The sequence below is a fragment of the Nicotiana tomentosiformis genome, chromosome 12 (assembly GCF_000390325.3).
Source record: "Nicotiana tomentosiformis chromosome 12, ASM39032v3, whole genome shotgun sequence".
Taxonomy (NCBI): domain Eukaryota; kingdom Viridiplantae; phylum Streptophyta; class Magnoliopsida; order Solanales; family Solanaceae; genus Nicotiana; species Nicotiana tomentosiformis.
In genome coordinates, this window is record NC_090823.1 from 130,236,908 (window position 1) to 130,252,720 (window position 15,813).

A 15,813-nucleotide genomic window follows, 5' to 3' on the forward strand; every position below is an offset into this window, starting at 1 on the left:
AGAGTGAGTGTTGTTTAAACTTGTTAGAAAAAGTATAAGGAGGTTGTATATAAAATTTGAAGTCATTTAATGGAGATTTGGACTGGTTTTGAACAAGAATTGCAACTGGAAATCGTGGAAGAAGTTCGTCTACAGACTAGGGGTGTTCAAAATCGAACCGAAACCGAAGCTTAATGGCTTATTGGTATCGGGTTAACGGTTTAACGGACGGGGAACAGATTGAATTTTTTTTATTAACGGCTTATCGGTTTGGGGGCGGATTATTCAATTTTCTTAACGGATAATCCGTTAACCCGTTAAGAATATATATATATATATATATATATATATATATATATATATATATATATATATATATATATATTACTGCTCTGGACAATATATATATTTTTTTCCAGAAAGATTACCATCTTCCAGAATCATTCATATTTTGTTGCAAACCTTTAACTTTAAACAGTTTACTATATAGCCAAAGCAAAGCCAGGAGACACTGCAACTTCTAACTAGTTTCATGTCAACTTTTCTTAGCAAAATCCGGAAGAATAGCAGCAGAAAGGACACAAGCTAGTTACAACGAAATTTACGGAGCAACAATACCTTCAACCACAACCAGCAATGACAGCTCTTAGGTTAATACTACTAATATCAATCATTGCCATAAGCTAAGTATCATAGTTGAAAATACAATTCATCTGTTACAAAAAATGCATTTATAATGTTTGTAATCATTATAAGGCACTGAAGAATGTCATCATTTCAATCAACTGAAACTAAACCGATAATCGCCCGATAATAGCTAAACCGATACCATTCCGCCCGATATCTTATTAGGTGGCTAGCGGATTAATATATTTAACAATCGATAACCGATAAGCCAAACCGTTAAGAGTAAATAACCGTCTGATCCGTCCGTTAAGCAGCCCTACTACAGACGCTTGTATAAATATGTATAAGAGGTGTTTATACACTATTATACAATATTATACATCATTATACAAAAACTGACTTCGTCTTCTTCCTTGCGTCTTTTCTAAAATTTAACTTAAATCTTGCTCAAATCTACTCCAAATCACTTCAAATTTAAATTTTGAATTCCTTTTGATGTTTTGAATCAATTGGAACAACACCCAATCAAAGCAACTAACAAACTCAAAAAATCCTATTTTCGAAAGCGAAACTTTGAATGGCCTTCAATGGTGGACTTCTATTTTTTAATTTTCTTACATTACAACCGGATGACACAGGGGGAGAAGCAACAATGGCGACTCCTTGAAGCATATGTAGAAGATGTGAGAAGAAGAGGGAGAGAAAGCCAAATAAAAAAAAGGAAAAGTTGACTTACAATTTAATGTGGGCTAATAGATGCAAAGAAAATTTCAAAAATATGTATAACCTGGGCCAAACCGGGTTAGGACTTCAAATGTGGGTCATTTTCGGATGAGCGGCAGACCCCAAGTGATATTTGATGTAATTTTGTCTTTATTTGTTTACCAACTTAACTGTGGAGTTTTTCTAATGAAACTTTGGGCTTTGTTTGTTGCAATTTGTGGGTCAATAGAACCTCATGGGCCTATTTTGTCTGGGCTTTGATTAGCCAGCCAGCCCATTTATAACCCAACACTGATACCTGTTAGTGGATATTTAGTTCAAAGGGATGCAATATCTGTTCTTGAAGGTCAATCTCTTGCTTAGGGTTTGAGGTTTAAAATTTTAATTTACTTTAATTTTACCAATTTCTAAAAGTATATTTCAAATGTTTATCTGAACATCTCTTTTGCAATTGTGGTAGACAATGTACAATAACTACACATCACTCCAAAATAAGTTGGAGTTGACTGTATGAATCTTCGGCCAGCATATTTTTTTATTCAAATTCATTGCAGAACTAACATTATACCGAATAAAGATAAAAATAAAATAAGAAGTAAGAAAAAGATATATAAAGCAAACGCACAAACACAAAGGAATACGCACTTATGTATTTTCTGTCACCTTTTAGTTTTATCATTGGGTAACAACCTTTGGAGTTGGAAAGTACATATTTGGATCTCAGTTGTATGGGATTGAGTATTGGCCAGTCAAAAACTTTCATGTTCAAAAAATAAAAGTATAAAATTGATGATGCTAAGATGGATGTATGAACATACCATGAGAAATAAGATTAGATATTTAGAATGAAGTTATATGGGATAAGGTGGGAGTGGCTCCCGTGGAAACAAATATGCGGGAATCGAGGTTGAGATGATTCGGACACGTGAAAAGGAGAAGTATAGATGTCCCTGTTAGAAAGTTTGAGAGGTTGGCCGTGGCGGATCTGAGGAGAGGTAGAAGTAGGCCAAAAAAGTACTAGGAAGAGGTGATTAGAAATGACATGACGCTACTTCAACTTATTAAGGACATGACCTTTGATAGGAAGGTATGAATGTCAAGAATTATGGTAGAAGGTTAGTAGGTAGTCAAGAGTTTGTCCTTTTCTTACCCGTAGTATTAGTATTATTCTTGTATTTTCCTATTCTTATATCTCTATTATTATCTATTGTTTCGTTCGTTTAAGTTATCTTATTATTTTGTTGATGTTACTATCTATTTCTACTGCTTCCTTTTTTTCCTAAACCGAGGTCTATCGCAAATAATATTTCTACTTCTATTAGGTAAGGGTAAAATTTGCATACATACTATCTTTCTCATGCCCCATTTATAGAATTATACCGAGTTTATTGTTGTTGTATATTTAGATCTTTAGCGTTGGTGTTTGAGGTTGACAAAGTTTATAGATAGCATTATGATATTCGGATAGAGGACAAATTGCGTTTTGCTCTTTGAAAAGCAAGAAAAGAATATAGATAGCAACTTAAGAAACAACAGCATTAAATATTTTCAGTCATATCAGCCTTCCATGTCATAACATTAATAATTAGCTGCATGCAACTTTCATAGTGCTCCTTACTAATTGCAGAGAAACATGCAAATAAATGAGAGATGATCGGAAAATACTTATGAGCATTTTCGGTATTTACGCTAAATGGTACTATATAAACTTATTATAATTAAATAATAAAATTAGGTTGAGAGTGCATACCAAATAGTCATAGTTAAGAATATAAGTTTATATATGCAAACACATATATATCACACAACTTTTTGTGTGTGCATATGTATGATAGTTGTTGGTAGAGTTAGGAAAGTTTTGAAGCAATGTTAAAGTTGTCTCTGTGTGGCCTATATATCATGAGTTTGAGTTGTAAAATCAGTCTCTTATACTATCATCAAGATAGACTGTCTATATCAAACTCCTTGGGATGCTATTCTCCGAACTCTGCATAAATATGAGATGATTTGTGCACCGTACGGTTCTTTGATACTATAGCTGAAGGACTAAAGATAGCTAAACGACCCTAGGGAGAATAGTAGTTGCAAAAAGTTTATAAGTTTTGGGCAAAACAAGTACGAAGGTATGCTACTTATTATTGTCCTTCCTTTCCAATTCTTTAAATCACGAGAAAGGGATAAAACACAAAGAAAAAGTACAAGAGTAAATGCTCTTGTCTTGTAATTGCCTACTGATATATCCTTGGAACAGGATGTGCAGCTTCAGTTTGGTTTTAAGGAATCTCTTGCATTTTCTCTTCTTTTTTCAATTAAACTTTTCAAGTCTTGTTTTCTAATACGAAGTTGACCTACATTCTCTCATATGTCAAAAATAATTATACGGATAAAAGAAATTAAATTATGTCATTTAAATTATACAAGAAATTTGTAGATGAATGGTGTACTATGAAATATGAATTTCGGAGAATTTTACTTATCTCCAATCAATGAAGGTATCTTCTAGAAGATCTCATACCATCAACTTGCTATCAAAGGAGAAAAAGAAAAGCCAAAACTCCTTTTTAATTCTTTAAATATAAAAACAATACAAAAGATCACGAATAAAAAATCAAATAAATAATTAAATAAAGCAAAAGAAAGCATAGAAGAGAATCTTGATTTAATCATCATTGCTATTCCAACTCATTACAATTCTTGATTTGATTGAGAGGCTGACCTGCACTAATTGTTTTACAGAATTCCAGCCTATTTTTCCTTTTCCTAATAATCTTACATACAAACAAGACTACTAAAACATTTATTACAACCCCACTTCACAGATCTACACTTGCCCACCCTTCTCCCACTTGTTATATAAATTATATGCCTATACTCTAATTTCTAAAAAATATAAAAATACACTTCAATATATATTCAAATACATCAATAAAAAGGGAAAAAAGAAAAGTGTAAATATGTGAAAAAACAAAAATCTTTTTTGCTTTCCATCTACCTAAGCTTTAGATGATAGAATTATCCAAAGTAACATGTGGAATTCGGGCAAAATGATCTGAATACCACTGTTATTACTTAATCTTCGGAATGGTCATTAGGGGAGTCTAATTCCTTATTTACCTTTGATTGAATCCCATAATAACTCAAATACCACTTAACAAACTTCCTCAATCCACTTGACAAATCTGTGGTTGGCTTATATCCAAAATCCCTATAAGCCAAAGACACATTAGCATGTGTAAATGGGACATCACCATTTCTTGGCATTTTAATCACATTCTTTTTAGCCTTCACATTTAATAAACTTTCCAAAATTGTCACCAACTTCTTCACCGACACAGGTGAAGTGTTACCCAAATTGTACACTCTTAACTGCGCCGGACCTTTCTTTTTGCCGCCGCTACCGGTGCTCTTCTCCGCCGTGTCAAGTGCCCCGAGACACCCTTTAACGATGTCGTCGATGTACGTGAAGTCACGCGCCACCTCTTTATCATCTTGTGTTACGTACACATTTATTGGTTTCCCTTGTGTCATGTCCTTAGTGAAGAAAAAATAGGCCATGTCTGGTCTACCCCACGGTCCATAAACAGTAAAAAACCTTAATGCAGTTAAAGAAAGACCGTAAATATGGTTATATGTATGTGCAATTTCTTCACCAGCTTTTTTTGTGGCGGCATAAAGACTAGCGGGTTGATCCGTACGATGGTTTTCAGAAAAAGGTACATTTGTGTTCAACCCGTAAACCGAACTGGACGATGCCCAGACGATTGCGGGTTGAGGGTTAGCTAACTTGACCGTCTCCAATAAGTTAACAAATCCTCCTATATTCGACTTGATGTAAGATTGTGGATTTTTCATCGCATACCTTACACCCGCTTGCGCGGCCAAGTGAAGGACGTGTGTAAATGGAACAATATCAAATAGTTTGGATAACAACTCGGCATCATTTATATCACCTTCCACGATAAAGATCTCGTGCTGCGCCAGTAACTTCTGGCGCCCACGTTTCAATAATGGGTCGTAATAGGAGTTGAAGTTGTCTATTCCCAAGACTCCGTCCCCACGTTTCTTCAATGCCATTGAACAGTGAGAACCAACAAAGCCAGCCGCACCTGCAAAAGAGGATTCAGTATTTAATCTCTAATTTTACATTTTTTGAAAATCTCAACTAGAAACATACAAAAACAACAACAAATTAAACCCAATTAATCCTCACAAGTGTCGTTTTGAAAGTGTAGTATGTACGCAGCCTTACACCTATCCTAGAAGAGAGACTATTTCCAATAGACGGAGTTTAAAAAAAAGAAACTTTTGCAACTTGTGATCTTAAAAGTTTAATGGGTAAAAATTTTGTAGAGCCATGACGTTTGTATGGTTATAAAAACTTCTCATTAAAGGTAAAATGAGTAAAATAAAAAGTTTAAAGTTTGAATTATTTTCAATTATAGAAACACATACTTTTTTTTGGAATGGACTAATAAGAAAATTGTGATCTAAATTGAAACAGAAAGCAGTAATAATTTTTAAAATTTTCACCTATATATCTTTGATCTAACCTGTAACCAATACGGATAAACCATTGGCACGCCTAGGAGTGGAAGAGTGGCGGACTTGTTTTTCCCAAGCGGCGCCGCCGCCGTAGAAGGCGGAGGAGAGGAGGCTATGAGTGGTGGTGTGAATATGATGATGTGGAGTATTTTCTGAATTTAAAGGATGGTAATTTATGGTAAAGAAAAAAATTAGCAAAAGAGCTACTAAAAGAGTAACTCTAAAAAGAAGCTTAGAAGAAGCTGCAATAAGTTTTGAGCTATTTACTCTTCGAATATAGCTATTATATCTCTCTAATTTCATTACTTTGCTTGTATCAAGTGAAGATGCCATTGTTACAAGAATGAACTGAAATTGAGGAATTGGGAATGGTATTGGGATTTTGCTTTTGTTGAGCTAGTCCCTAAGGAGAATAAGTGAAGATTAGAGGATTATATAAAGGAAAAATAGGAGAAATGATAGAGAAATGGAGAGAGGGATAAAAATAAAAGAGTGGTGGACCAAAGAAAGGGGAGAGAAAATTTTGGGATTGTGTTTGTTTGATACCACATTTGTTTTTAGTATATAGCTTTGTTTATCATTAGTTTAAATTGGTATATACTAAAAATAACAACAATAATAATAGTAATAAGAACAAACTGAATTATATTCATTTTTACGTGCTTCGAACGGTGAACTTTGGTTATTATACTATACTTTCTCCGGTTCACTTTAAGTGATTTTTTAGTCCTTTTTTGTGATCTATGATATTTAATATTTTTATAAATCAAGAAAGAATTAAATTTTTTTCCAAAGTTGTCATGTGAGTAAAGAGCGTAGGGGTAGCTTGGTATGTTTTCAATGAACAAATTAAGGTTAATATGGTCAATTTTATTATTAATTAATACTAAAAGATGAATTCTTTAATATGTGTAAAAAAAGCCAAAAAAATCACTTAAAGTGGACGGAAGGGAGTGCTAGCTTAACACCAACAACACAACTGAAAATAATACTCTTATGTGTTAATATATGTGACACTTTTTGCTTTTCAAGATTCAAATTTCTTAATTTTGATCGAATATTTGAACATAGAATTTTTAAATTTTTCGAAGTAAAAATTTAAAAACTACGCAAAAAGTACTATAAATCATAAATATTTAAATATTTAAAAGGCATTCATTTTGTGATTAAAGAACATCCGTTTGACTGATGGAGGGAGTAACAACGATCTGGCTCTATTTATCAGAGATCAATTCCAAAAATTATTATTGGTTTAACTCAATTATTATAATTACTCAGCTGTTGCTTTCCTTTTCCCTAATGAGTCAGCTTTGATGGTTTGTTTTTTCTTTTGTTTTTTCTCCGAGAAGGGCCTAACCGTTTGTCACCGACAATACATTTTAGGACATCGATAAACATATTCGCTAATTAAATATACAAAATTTACACTAATCATTTGTAGAATATATCGGCTATTATTTTGGTGGGCGAGCGGCTGTACAAAGGTAAATTTCTCTATATTTTACTGTTAATAGGGTTACTTTTTTACTTATCGTCTGATTTTACTTTGGTTCACACAGATTAATAAGTTGTTTTGTTTATTTGCTTTTGTTTTGCTCTTTAACTTTACTTGGAAGTTTATTCAGTGAATGAGTCAATAGCGGAGACAGCTCTCTACAAGGATGTCATTTGCTTCCTCGAAAACACCTACAAGATATATTTGGTGTCGGTGGCGTACGTAGAAATTTTTATAAACGGTGTCAAAATTTATAGAAAAACTGGAATATAACTTTAATTATCATTCTTTTAGACAAGAAATAGTCTTAGTCTATTAGTTTTGTTGAGTCTTAAGTTAGAAAATATTTTGAGTTCAATTCTACTTCATCACAATTTTTTTAACCACAATAGCTCTCTCAAATATTTGCAAAAGAAAAATGTGTTAGTGGAAGTTTGAACCTTTGATCTCTTAGAACAAAATCAAACACATAACCTACACACCAAGACATAATTTATGTTAAGTTATGCCATTTTTTCCTACCTATCCGTTTTCGTACGGTATTAATATATATATAGTAAAAATTTCTGACGAAGCGGTGTCGTGTGACACCGCTTATAAGCGTGCATCCACCCCTGTTTTGTTTTAATATAAATTATAAGTATCATTGTTTAAAACAAATACTACAAAACAAATATCAACTTCAGACAGTAAGTAAAATTTTAAAACTATTATAACTTCAAAAAATTAAGCACACTTATAAATCAAGTCAGCGAAGAATCCAAAATTTTGATGTCATATGTGATCAATTGCTTTTAATCTAGAATCTTTACTTCGGATGCTATATTTGTATACTATTAATATATTTGTATACTATTACTAGTGTCCAATATAAAAATATAATGTAGGTCCATTATGGAGTCAATTTGTAATAATAAATCAATAATATTTACGTAAAATCTTAGATGGGTCACAACCTCGCGTGTCATGGCCGGAAATCATGCATCCTATTAGCGAAGTTTCTTGGCAATTCTCTAGCTCTGTCATCCCCATTCCCTCATCACTCTAGACAGACAAAAAAACAAAACAAATTTTAAAACCAAAATAGATAAATGAATAATAAATAAATAACATTTGAGAAAACGCAAAAACCAAATAAGAGAGGGGAGGGGACTGAACCTAAATGAAGAACTGAAAAGCAACAATAATAACTAGCAAAATATCCGGTGGGGTTCGGGGAGCTAGGTTCGGCAGAACCCAGTAACTTTTACTCCAATACTTTATTTGTATTAAATTTTTTATTAAATATGTAAAAATATTAAATTTAGAACCTAATTATGAACACCAGCTGAAAAGACACTTTTCCTTTTTAATAATAATAAATAAAGTAAGCTTTATAGTTCCAACCTAGTCAAGGGGCTTTGATGCCCTTTGTATATTTTGGGTTGCTGGATACGGGATCCCCGTAGTAAGATGGACCAAGATCCAGCCGAGAGAGGGCAGTTCTTAGAAAGAGTTCTCTTTCGGCCAGGATAAATAGCTTAGTTCAAAGGAGAGAGTTATCTCGCGCCACTAGGTATTTTCTACCTAGCCACTTGTGCAGAACCCATAAAATTGAAATCTTCGCTCTGTCTCTGGTATGATTCCACAAGTAACGTCTAAGGAGGGTAGAGTGCACACGCCGACCTTATCTTTATCTTGTGTAAAATGAAGAAGTCGTATCCGATTAACCCTCACCTTAAGAAAAGTGTTTTTAAAACATGCATTTGCATGACAATTCTGCTTAGTGCACTTCAAGTGCTGATTTAAATTTCTTAGTTGAAGGAGTGAGAAAAGGCCTAAAGAAATAATCAATTGTGGGATTCCTTTTGTCTTACCATTGGCTTATACTTTTGGATCGTACAAGGTACGTGGAAAGACATATCAAGTTCATCTTGCCAAATGTCAATTTAAATGTTATCCCTAATTAGAATTAGATATACTAATTTGAATTTTTGCATAATCAAATGCAATAAAAATTAGTAGATTTATTTCAATCTCATTATTACTAGTAAATATGTCCCAATGACCAAACTGCATTTTGATCCAATCCCCCGATACTGTAATAACTTGCTTGTTTTTTTTTGGTTTGTTGGAACTATTAAAATAATGGATATATATACATACACTGGCCAAGTTTCTGAAATCAATTTAGTTTGAAAAATACGTCTCTTAATAGTGTTTTTATAAAAAAATATTTTTGGTGAGAAATGTTAATTAATTTGAAAAGTATTTTTGAACAACAATTAGTGTTTAGCCAAGCTTTTAGAGAGAAACTATTCTTTTCAAAAACTAATTCTCAAAAAATACTTTTGCTTCTATCCGAAAGCACTTTTTTCCCTTTGCCAAATACCTTAATTTAAGAAAAAAAATACTTTTGGCTAAAAAAGCTTAGCCAAATTGGCTATTAATACCATTAAAATATGTTTCATGTACAGTCCTCTCTATAACATCATCCTTATATAACAACACTTCCCTATAAAAGTCAAATTTTTCCAGAACTAAATTTCATGTTCTTTTATAATATATGTTTTTTATAACAGCAATTCGCTATAACATCTAAAAATATTCGAAATAAATGAGGTTGTTATAAAAAATATAGTATAACATCCAAAAATATCCGAAACAAACAAGGTTGTTATACGGAGGTTCGATTGTATATACAATATAACGTGGCACATGAAAGAAAACAGATAAGCTCAAGATCACATCTTAAATGTAGTTTTTTTGTATTTTATTTATTTATTTTGAAGGGCACCCCTAGGAATAGCACACGTAATAGGAAAGCCCACAGCTTTCATATTGGATTAGGCTATGGCCTCTTTTTCTTCTTTTCACAACAGTACTGAAAATAGAGTTGGTGAAGTAGACATATTGATATTGACTTTTGAAGGGTTTATCCTTTGAAAAAATTGGGATATTTTATCTGTGGGACTACCCTATAATATGGTGAGAAATTGAAGGTAATCCTTGTCCTTAATGTGCAAGTGGACTAATCACGCATAATTTTATATTGAGTGATATCGGTTTATTATTACAATTCGATTTGTTAGATAAATTTAGGTTTACGATTATATTGGATAAGGCATTGGTTTCCATAGTTTGGAGACATTTTTATGGATTTTTCTAGAAGACACGCTACTTTCTGAACATGTGTGTTGCACGTGTATATAAATTTTTAAAAAAAATATTAATATTGCCCTATTAATTATTTGTTTACCCTTAAAAACGGATAACAATTGAATTTATACGCAATTTTAAGGATGCGTGGATTAATTCAATATAAGTGATCAATGACATTAAATTAAGTAAATAAAAGACGTAATAAATGATCAAACCAATGACAAGAATGATCCCAAGCTCGATTAATAGCTTAATAAGGAAACTGCCTTCGGTACCCAACTTGCACTTATGAAAAACTTATGGGAAAAAATAAGAACTTTGAATAAACGTTTGAGAAAATAGAAGTAAATTGTCTTGATATGCGTGTTACAATATTCCTAATGAATAATAAGCTTCACCTTTATATAGTGAGAGAATTTTATCTTAAGTAAAAATGTAAAAATCTTCTGTTTCGCTAATCGCTGATTTTCTGTCGATCGATACGGGCCGAGATTCACGCCGTGATATCCGGTTGGGCACGGATATCACGACCCTTTGTTAGTCGTGTGCGGTTGTTTGGTAATGCTCTCCGAAGTCTCGGAGCTCGAACCGGACCCGGAGGACGTGGTCCTGATGCCCCCGATGGCAGGTATTTTGCTCGATCCCTGATACGATGGGCTCATCGCTCTGATCCGACTCCTTACGATCATGTTTCTGCTCCGTTTACCTCACCGGAAAATCAATATGCTTAGTGGGGTCGGTTTTACCCGTATACGCTATTAAAATATGTGCATGAGTATTACACAAACTTAATAAGCTGAAAATGATTAATAATATAAACGATACGATATATATATTATACTTGTTTTCCAGTAGAATTATCTGTTTTTACTGAATAGAGTCACACATAGTATATTATTTTTTTTATTAGATGTTCCCGTACAAAACAAAGAATCCAAAATTTCCAACTCTTCCTTCTACTGATTACTTATAATTTTCTCTTATCAGCTATCATCAGTTTATCACACACACGCACAAAAAAATGTCGGTAGAGACGACAGTTCAAAGGAAACTTTATAGCATTGTTATTGTAATTGCGTATACTTCTGAGGCTTTAGTGTAATTTGAATAAAAATTAGTTTCCTAGGCCGACATATTGACCGACATGCATATAAATGTACGAATTATTTTCGTCTTCTTTTGGTCCTAATGTGTAGACTTTTCTCATTAATTTTGTGGCCCTTCTAATTTCATGATCAACTATATAACTCAAACTTGAATATTTTTGTTACACCAAAAAGAAAAATATGACATACTTTTCATGTAATTACATTGTTGAAATATTAGTTTTAAAAAAAAAAAATTATTTCGTTAGATATGCTGAGACATTAGTTTATCCATAGTTCGAATTGTTTACATTGATATATATATGAAAATTTTAATTTTCTTGTATACTTCTGATTTTATTATAAATGGATGATTAAATCAACTAACTCGTTTATATTGTCTAGTTATGTTACTTTAGTTTTTGGCTCTCATTTTCGTCACAAGAATAGTTTTTTTGCGTCATTTTGGTCTCGGACTCAAAGCATACAAATCATTCCATTCCATTCGGTCAATTAATACACTAATGTCTAAATAGGCAAATTGTATTTCACCCCTTTCCTGTCCCAAAACTAGGAAAATACAGAGTAATCATATAAAAATTGAGGCGAGCTTTATAATATTGATAACTTTAGATATCAAAGTGCAAAAATACAGATTTTACATTTCAAGAAGAGTCTATTTGGTGGAATAGACCAATGGCATATTATATAGGTACAATGATTAAAATAACATTTTTCTTTGACTAAGGAGCCGAGATTGGGAATATTTAGTTGAACTTTTGGGCCTCAATTATTTAGTTCGTTGAGATATTTCCATGCTATTTACACGACATAGAGAAGACTATTTGTTGATTATATAACAACTATCGAAGATTATTGGTATATTGGTAAATGGTAATACCTTCGATGCTAAACTCCCATATATCCTAGATCTTCCCAAGATCGTGGCTCCCCGTCCGTTACGCCATCACGGTTATAGCTAACGAGAATCTCGATATTTGTTAACCACGTACGTAACGTGATACTAGAAACTCAGAACGATTACATCTTACTTAGGTTATAAATACTTTATTTTGTTCGCTTGTAACGGGCATTCCAAATTACACACCGGATTACTCATACTAGAATATATATAGCTTTCTTCAAAATTGTTTTATAGGGATATCGTCAAAAGATTGTACTGTATAGCCACATAGAAGGCCAACATTCAATAAGAATCAATTTATTACGCATTTGAATTTTTTCTTGATCATCAATATTAGTTTTTATTTTCATAGAAAGAACTTTGGATAAATCTATTTGCTAGTGACCTTAAAATTGAAATTTAATTGCTTATTTTAAAACTCATATCTGGGTTAAGCAATTGGTAGGGTGAACATGATTCCTCCATCCAAATCAAGGGTTTTGGATTCAAAATATTAAAATTAAATTTTATAGAAACAGAAATTAAAGAACGAATTAAAGAACACCATATATCTGATTATTGTTTTTATTATATATTTTACTATATAGAGGAGCGAAGGAAGCAGGAGAGGGTCGTCATGCCTGCTTGCTTTTCAAGCGCAATTTAGTCATTTCATGCGCAATTATTTTTTGAATAGTCTATTATGTCCTTAAGATTGTTAACTCAGCCGTCTCAAAATAGGATTATATAGTAATTTCCACCTAGACAACCTGACATATAGTAATTTTTGATAGTAAAGTACATGAGTACTAATTTTTGATTTATTTAATTTAAATCAAGTCGGAAAAAAATATTTTGCAAAAGCCAAAACACTCGCAGATGGACCTTTCCTTTTCGTGTGCTCCATTTATCTCAGTTAATTCGAATTAACTAAAAAAGAGAGGTTCAGTCAATACAAATGAGTAATTGTCATGTTTTAAGATCTTTGGTAGACTCTTTATGAATTTTGAATAGAGAAATTTATTTGTCCAAAAGTTTTGGGAAAGTTTTATAGCATATATACTAGAAAGTCTCATTTTTCATTAAAAAGGAACTCCTTTTTGAACGATCATTTTATCCCGATTCGCTATGATGGGATATTTTTCTCAGAAAACTCAATATTTTATAAAAAAAAGGTTACATTAGAAGGCTTACCCTCTATGTAATTTAATAATATAATTATTTACCTAAAGTTCATTTGTCCATACCATAATAATGCAATTGAACTATTAAAGTAAATTACAATTTCATATGTTAGCATCATTTATTTATATAACGTCGATTTGCCCGATTGCTATCTTGATATTCTTATGTAATTTTATGTTTTTTTTTTGCTAACTTTGTTTTTTAATTACATAACATAAAAAATATTGTTACTTATTGTACGCATTTGGATAATATTTACTTGAAATTACAAAATAATATTTGGAAGTTTGGTTAAATTGGATATATAATATTCCACCTCCAACTTGAAATACTATTTGCAAAATAATGTATGTATTAAATTTTGGTTCATTATTTCAACTTCAAAGATTGAAATAGAGAATTAAAAATTAAAAGTTTCTTTGAAAATTATTTCTCATCGAGTAAAGTTTAAGTCCAAACACGATTTAAAAAAAAAAAAATTTAACTTAAATAACATAATTTAAACTAATCACCACGTTAAATTTTTATCGGATAAAATAATGTAACACAAATTGTTGGGCACGTGCTAGCACGGGCAAACGACATCCAGTTACTACTCCCTCTGTTTCAATTTATGTGAATATTTTTGACTGAGCACGGAGTTTAAGAAAAAAAAATGAAGATTTTTGGAATTTGTGGTCCTAAACAATTCAAAAAGGGGCTCAGAGTATTTGTGTGGTTATAAAATTTTTTTATTAAGGATAGAATCGTAAGTTGTAAGCAAAATTATTTTCAAATTTAAAAAAAAGTTATATGTTCACATAAAGTGAAACGGAGGTATTAGTCTCGGAACTCGGAAGCAGCGGAAGGTCGTCATGCCAGCTTGCAGACCAAGGGCAAAATCGACAATACAGTAACTACTGAACGATCTCATTGGTTCTCACTATAGTATGTTTGTAAAGCCTTTATTTGTTTTACCTGTTTTATCCTTGGTTTTTTCATGGGCTACATCACATGGTTTGATGACAGGTGGCATGTAATAATTAAGCCCAATGAAGCCACAATTATCTCAAGCATCTGGATTCTTTAAGGTTGTGAGTTTTCCTTTTTTCCATTACTAAATAGGACTACTTTTAAATGAAACTAATATTATGCTAAATTTCAAGCATTGTATACATTTGACGAAAAAATCAATAAAACAAAGATTAGAATTCGCTCTGTTTTAGAGAAGTTTGTTTTTATTTCCTCACTTTTGCCTATTCTATTTTATCGTAAATTATTTTGATATTTTAACGAGCAGAAAAAAATATGAAAATAGTACGGACTAGCAAGTTTTTGGACTGGTAATTGAAAATAGTCAGCGTTTGCAAAGTCATTGAAAAATAGCCACTATTTTGCTGCAACACATAAAGTTCCAGCATAATATACTAGATATTGGTCATCCTTCCAGCATAATATGCTGGAACTCCAACACATGGAAATTACCAGTATAATATACTAGAGATTGGAGCACATGTATATGAACTTCCAGCATATTATGCCGGACCAGTATATTATGCTGGAGCTCCAGTATATTATATTAGAGTTCCATCATAATATACTGGAACTCCAATATATTATGCTGGAATATTTTCCTGATTTTGAACAGTGTTTTCGTTCAGATTTATCTTTACATGAAAAGTGGCTAAATTTTAATTACTTTTAAAACTGTGACTATTTTTCAATTACCATTTGTAAATCTGGATACTTTTTATTTTCACCCGGAAAAAATAGATACACATACCTACTACCACAAGTATTCTTTATTGTTGTAGCATTAAAAAGAGCTCTTATTGTTCTAGGATTTAAAAGATGCAGAACAAAATTAAGTTTACATAATTGCAGCAAAACCTGAAGAAATAAAACTTATAGTTCAAAACAATGATACAATAAAGCGAAATCTACGTGGTAAGCCCACTCGAAATATCGGTTAACACCATATATCATTAAAATATTTATTTTACCTTGTATATCTATTTTATAAATTTATTTTACCATGTATACTTACTGTATTTCAAATTAGAATACTATAATATGTTTAGTTTACATATTGTATTTCAAATTAGAATACTATAATATGTTTAGTTTGGATAATGTATTCCAAATTAGAATTT

The 15,813-nt window shown here is 31.9% G+C and overlaps 1 protein-coding gene across 1 annotated transcript; it reads right to left on the bottom strand.

Moving 5' to 3' along the window:
* Positions 1–3,973: 3,973 nt before the first annotated feature.
* LOC104108860 (UDP-glucuronate 4-epimerase 6-like) lies at positions 3,974–6,296 on the bottom strand. The gene is made up of 2 exons (XM_009617997.4): positions 5,880–6,296; positions 3,974–5,435 (listed from the first exon to the last, which is right to left on the bottom strand). The coding sequence occupies exons 1-2, from the start codon at positions 6,202–6,204 to the stop codon at positions 4,399–4,401; spliced, it is 1,362 nt and encodes a 453-aa protein (XP_009616292.1). The 5' UTR covers positions 6,205–6,296; the 3' UTR covers positions 3,974–4,398.
* Positions 6,297–15,813: the final 9,517 nt, after the last annotated feature.

What these genes read in the sequence shown, in the direction of transcription:
- LOC104108860 (XM_009617997.4), bottom strand. Translation starts at nt 6,204, where the DNA reads ATGGCATCTTCACTTGATACAAGCAAAGTAATGAAATTAGAGAGATAT. An exon ending in TTTATCCGTATTGGTTACAG is followed by an intron (nt 5,436 to 5,879) that starts GTTAGATCAAAG and finishes CCTCTTTTGCAG; the next exon opens with GTGCGGCTGGCTTTGTTGGT.